At 44.3% G+C, this 6,136-nt stretch overlaps 1 protein-coding gene across 2 annotated transcripts in view; it reads right to left on the bottom strand.

The window, feature by feature from the left end:
* Nucleotides 1-224: 224 nt before the first annotated feature.
* Nucleotides 225-6,136, bottom strand: part of Pak2 (p21 (RAC1) activated kinase 2) — a 67,606-nt gene continuing 61,694 nt past the window's right edge. For both annotated transcript variants that reach the window (XM_059277700.1, XM_059277701.1), the window contains exons 14-15: nt 4,684-4,821; nt 225-2,813 (exon numbers count right to left, since the gene is read on the bottom strand). In XM_059277700.1, the coding sequence (XP_059133683.1) occupies nt 2,727-2,813; nt 4,684-4,821 (225 nt within the window). In that variant the 3' untranslated portion in view covers nt 225-2,726. The remainder of the gene's footprint in view (nt 2,814-4,683; nt 4,822-6,136) is intronic.

Raw genomic sequence — 6,136 nt, 5'->3', positions numbered from 1 at the left:
TAGGACACCATGTTCTGTAAAGGCAGCAAAAGGGACAAGAGAAGACACCTTTGGGACTACCACCAAGTAAGACCACAGACAAGCGCGAAGGGAACAGTTCCTGCTGACACAGAGGACAACTACCTACTAAAGCAGGTTCAATGGGGCTTCTTCCTCTAAGAGATGACAAGAGAGGGGAGTACAGAAGGTAATTATTAAAAAAATATGAATCTCAATTCATACAATTGTCTTTCAACAAGATCTCAACATTTTAATTTAAAATTAACTAATAAATCACAATTCTCTATTGCTTTAAAGATTATTTGTTTAAAAATGACACATCTCAAATGAACCATTACTATTAACTAGTACAGGTTAGTCTGTCCAGGTCAGGAGAGAATAAACAGCAGTGCAGCTCCCTTAACCTCGGAGTCAGGTCTGAGTGACAGAGTCCGTCGCCAGCAATGGACATGCAAATAACCATCCAAGAAACTGTAACTACAAACCCCAAACTGCTTCTGTTGAGGGAAGGCCCTGTGGAGTCCCAGCATAAGGTGGGGGCATTGGCATGTGTCACAGGTGGTCTCTATGACTTAGGATGGAGTGCCTTCCTGAGCAGTCATGAGATAGACAACCAGTTCCATCATCTCCTTTGTTGGCAGCATCACCATCATAATCTATCCAGACAACTGTTTACAAACAATACTCACATCTGGAACTCAAGGGGCACCACAGCATCCCACCAGAAATCAACCAGTTTGTTTCTGTAATTTAGTGACAGTTGTAGAAGGCCAAATATAGTCCAGAAAAAATGAAATCACATGGAAAATAGGTCATTAAGTGCTCTAGATGTTGAGTTTCACTGAAAACCTTTTCGTTATGAAAACCCCAGAGACCTCTTCTTATCCCTGTTTTTTTTTTTTTTTTTTTTTTTTTTTTTTTGGGGGGGGGGGTTTCAAGACAAGGTTTCTCTGTGTAACAGTCTTGGCTGTCCTGGAACTCTCTTTGTAGACCAGGCTGGCCTTGAACTCACTGAGATCCGCCTGCCTCTGCCTCCCAAGTGCTAGGAATAAAGGCGTGCGCCACCACTGCCCAGCTTTCCCCCATATCTTAATGGGCACAACAGGAAACGAAACTCTGACCCTTTTCCCAAGTATCCCCAAGAGCAAACTTATTCAATCATGATCTATACTGTGCAGAGTGGCAAGCCTGTGTCAAGTTCTTCGAAAGGGGACGGTGGGGACAGGCACCTGAACCAACCACACTGCTTTCTCTTCTGTGGCCCCAGGAACGCAGAACAGACAATTCCTCCTCCACAGGCCAAACAACAATGCAATAAGAAGCAGAGGAAAGACAGGAGGGGAGGGCCGGCTAACAGCTAATGCTACAGGTCGCAGACCTTTCATTAAATCTTTAAAATAAAAGTAGTACTATCAATACGCACATTGCGGTTTTCTTTCTCCAGTTTTTTACGTTAATACTCTACTCATCCGGAAAGACAAAAACTCAAGTACCCCCAACACCTCAAATGACTCGCCACGTGCTTTGCTATTTCATCTCTCACAGTAAAACATTGATAATGGGTGGGGAACACTGTAAAGCAGATGAATCTTTACAGGTTACTGCCGTGAGCCTCATCTCTACAACATGAACGTTTCATTATTACAACTAGCCAGGAACTGAGCAAGGTTCAAATCGCTCTTGGTTTTTGCTACTCCCAAATACTTTTCCTTTAAATAGAAAAAAGTTCTTAGCTTTTAAATTCTGAAAATTCAATGGTTATTACTTGCCCTAGAGGGTAGAGGGGTGTATATGAAATAAGGGTTGATTCAAACAAAAGCCAACACCTAGAATCGCAACATATACAGACACTCATTTCCAAGGGAAGAGAGGGAAGGAGCGGCACCAGAGGCGTAAAGCCGGAGCGGAAGAACAACAAATCACTTTGGTTCCTAAAGCCAAATCTGGAGAAACAGGCAGAAAAGACAAAAATGGTAAGAACATACAGTCAGTGGGATTTTCTCTGTATCAATGATTTAGTTATAAATATAGATTATTAGTCCTCTTTCTATACATGTAACAAATGTCAAACTCACTACCATGAGATTTCTAAAGTTGACTCTTTCACATTTGTTAAAAAAGGTAAAAATCACATACTTTCCCCCTTTCAGTTTAAGCTCTAAACTGAACTACTACATGTACAACAGCTGGTCCTAACTTCTATAAAAAGTTAAAACATGTCAAGCTCCTTTGCCAATATAAAGAGCTACATAGTTCCTATCACAGTTGCCTTGAATTTAGGCACGAGAAAAACTCGAAGCAACAACTCCAAAGGAACGGGTCAGAGAAGGGAAGGCTGCAGCGGAGGAGAGAGAAGAGCAGCAGATGAATACTCAGACACCTCGAATCTGCCATTCAAGTATGGAAGTACCCCAAAGGAGACAACACACAGGATCTACTGTAGTGGCAGTCATCAGAACAGCACGCAAACGTCAAGCGCTGTCTGCTGGAAATGTAAGGCTAGCGATGCAGTCCACGATTCCTTTTGGACCCTACAGCAGGGGCTCATCTGAAGTCATAATTCTCTCACTGCAATTTTTTCTTGGTCATCTTTAGAAAATAGTAGTTTGCTTGTTTTCTCCATGTGATGCAGACTGTCTCTTTACACCCCTCAGAGTAACAATTTCATGTTTTAAAAAACTTCTTTTAGAAAATGGACAGAAGAATACGAGGCCTCAGTGACAGTGTTAGCGGTTGCTCTTCATTGCTTCTTTAGCTGCCAGGATCAGTGGCGTCAAGCTAGACAATGGTTTGGCCAGTTTCAGGAAGGGATGCTGCGAGAAGGAGGGGAAAAAGGAAGTGCAGAAATGTTACTCAGTTAGAAACTAAAGCCCCCCAAGTTACCTATGGGTCATTATTTAATAAACTAAACATGTACTTTGATTCCTAAAATTCTCACATTCAGTACATCACTTTTACAGCTCCAAGGAGAGTTGGTTTGTGTGTGCGCATGAGCTTGTTTGTGTCCGTCCGTTGTTTTCATATTTGTGTGTATGTGTGGAGGCCAGAGTTCAATGTCAGGAGCCCTCCTCTATCACTTTTCCTTGTGTCTTTCACTGACTCTGGTGTCCACTGATTGGCTACAAGCTCCAGGGAGCTGTCTGTTCGCCAGCACTAGAGTGTACGGACATATAAAGTGTACAGAATACACAGACATCTCCCCTGCCCTGGTTTTGATTTTTGAGCTGTAGCTTATCTTGACTTCAAACTCACAGCACTGTCTGCCGACTCCCTAAGAAGTTGCTCCCTTCCCTTCTTCTCTTTTCGGCTTTTAGAGACAAGGTTTCGGTGTAGCCCTGGCTGTCCTCTTCACTTAAAGATCCTCTGAATGCTGGGATTAAAGGTGGGAACTATCATGCCTAGCTCTCTTTTTTCTTTTAATTTTTTAAAAATTTATTTTATGTCTATGAGTGCTGTCTGCATGTATACCTTTTTGCCAGAGTAGGGCATCAGATCTCACTAGAGATGGTTGTGAGCCACCATGTGGTTGCTGGGAATTGAACTCAGGACTTCTGGAAGAGCACCAATGCTCTTAACCTCTGAGCCATCTCTCCGGCCTGTCCTTTTTTTTCCCCTTAAATTACTTTGTGTGTGTGTGTGTGTGTGTGTGTGTGTGTGTGTGTGTGTGTGTGTGTCTGTCTGTCTAGAGATAGAATTTAGGTATTCAGGCTTGATGGAAAGTACTTTCACCAAGAGAGCCATTTCATCAACCCCCAATAAGTTTTCCTAATTGCATAACATCTACGGATTTCAGGGGCCAGGAGAATAGCTCAGAAGGCAGAGTGCCTGCCTTACATGCAGAAAGCCCCAGGTTCAGTCCCTAGCACTGCACAGGAGGATGGTGGTACATCTCTGTAATCCAGCACTTGGGAGGCTCAAGATCACTCTCCATCTTCAACCACACTGGTGAGCTGTAGGCCAGCCTGGGCCATATATACATAAATGAATAAAGACATAAAATAGTTCTACAGAGTTAAGACCCATAAATATACTTATGTCAGCAATGAACAGGTCCAAGATTTGATTTAGTATAGAAAACTTACTGTTATGATTAAAACTTTATGCAATTAAAAATTGTTTTTTAAGGGCTGAAGAGATGGTTCAGCAGGTAAAGGCACTTGCTGGCAAGTCTAATGGCCTGTACCGATCCCTGAGACCTACTTGGTGGAAGGAGAGAACCAACTCTTGCAAGTTTCCTCTGACCTCCATAATGTCTGTCTACATATACAAATGTGCGCCCTCCCCCCCACGCACGCACGCACGCACGCACGCACGCACGCACGCACGCGCCACACACACACACACACACACACACACACACACACAGCACGCACGCACGCACGCACACACGCTAAATATTTTGTTTTTTTGAGACAGGGTTTCTCTGTGTAGCTCTGGCTGTCCTGAAACTCACTCTGTAGCCCAGGCTGGCCTCGAACTCATGGAGACCCACTGCCTCTGCCTCCCGAGTGTTGGGAGTAAAGGCGTGCAGCAGCACTGCCTGGCCACCACAGTTAAGTTTTTAAAAAACTTCCTTGCTAGAAATGAAAGCCTGCTGTGGGGGAAGTGCCGGACACGTAGCCAGGGAACAGGGAGACGCCACACTATGAGGTCCACCCCCAAAGTGGCCGTCACCAAGTGTACCTGTAACAGTTCTTTGGCGGATCCCCTTTTCTCCACATCCATCTCCAAACACCGATTTAGGAAATCCCGAAATATTGGGGAAAGTTTTTCTGGATTCTGAAGTTCAGGAGTTCCATTTGTTGCTATCAGGTACAAAGCCTAAAAAATAGAAGATTTTGGCATATTAAAGTCACTCACAAAATGACAGTGCATCGAGCTTCACACTCTGGCCGGTCGCCCTGTGCTCTCCAGGGGCAGCTTTCTTCTTCCCACAACTCAGGCGCTACAGGCTGAGGGCTTTTGGGTCCTCACTGCTCCGAGACCTTCACCATCCACCTCCTAACTCATGCTCTGATGGTGTATGGATCTTTGTTTCAACATCCAGGGACTCCAGGCTGCTCCTCCTCACTTCTTCACTATAGCTCTTTACACTGCAATCTCTAATGTTACTCCTAATCTGTGGTGATTTCTGTAGCTGTAGAGAAGCACATCACATTCCCTGACCCTTTCTCCCCTGATGCTTCCTCAGATGTATGTTTATGGGCACACACTCTCTTCACCAGGACTAGTAACTGTACTAACTCATTTACTCCACAGCTCGTCTTTTTCACTCTTAGTACCCCAACACCAGCAACTATTCATTCATTCATTCATTCATTCATTCATTCATCCATTCATTATCTATCTATCTATCTATCTATCTATCTATCTATCTATCTATCTATCTATCTAGGTTTTTTTGAGACAGGGTTTCTCCGTGTAGTTTTGGTGCCAGGCTGGCCTCGAACTCAGAGATCTGCCTGGCTCTGCCTCCTGTGTGCTGGGATTAAAGGTGTATACCACCGCCGCCGCCGCCCGGCCAAAGACAGCAATTCTAACCCAGGTTCCACTGATCTTCCCAGTGTCCATCATGCCCTTTTTGTGTGTAGGGGGTGCATAGTGGGGATAGAACCCAGGGCCTCGTGCTTGTTAGACAAGTGTTTTGCTGTGGGGGCCAACCTGGTCTAGAGTTCTAGGACAGCTAGGGCTGTTACACAGAGAAACATGGTTTTGAAAAACCAAAAAGAAAAGACAAAACCATTCTGGCTGACATCCCTTAAACCTGACATCTGCTTACACTAGGCATGGAATCTCAGCATTCCAGATGCAGAGGCAGGAGATTTACTTGGTCTATGCATAGCAAGTTCTAGGCCAGGCTGGACACACAAAACAACCCAAATAAAGTAAAAACACCACTTACTATCTCATATAGGTTCTTAGTGCTTCTAATCAAGAATCTTCCAAACAAGACCCCCCCCCCCACTCCATTTATTCTCCTTCCTGTTATTTATTTATTTATCTTGGGGGTTTAGGAGGAGGTTTCGAGACAGGATTTCTCTGTGTAACCCTGGCTATCCTAGAACTCACTCTGTAGACCAGGCAGACTTGAACTCAGAGAGCTACCTGCCTCTGCCTCATGGACTAAAGTAAAGGT

Source organism: Peromyscus eremicus, chromosome 12 (assembly GCF_949786415.1).
Source record: "Peromyscus eremicus chromosome 12, PerEre_H2_v1, whole genome shotgun sequence".
In the NCBI taxonomy this organism is placed as follows: Eukaryota; Metazoa; Chordata; class Mammalia; order Rodentia; family Cricetidae; genus Peromyscus; species Peromyscus eremicus.
Note: the sequence above shows the minus strand (reverse complement) of the source record. Positions and strands in the feature narration are given on the sequence as shown.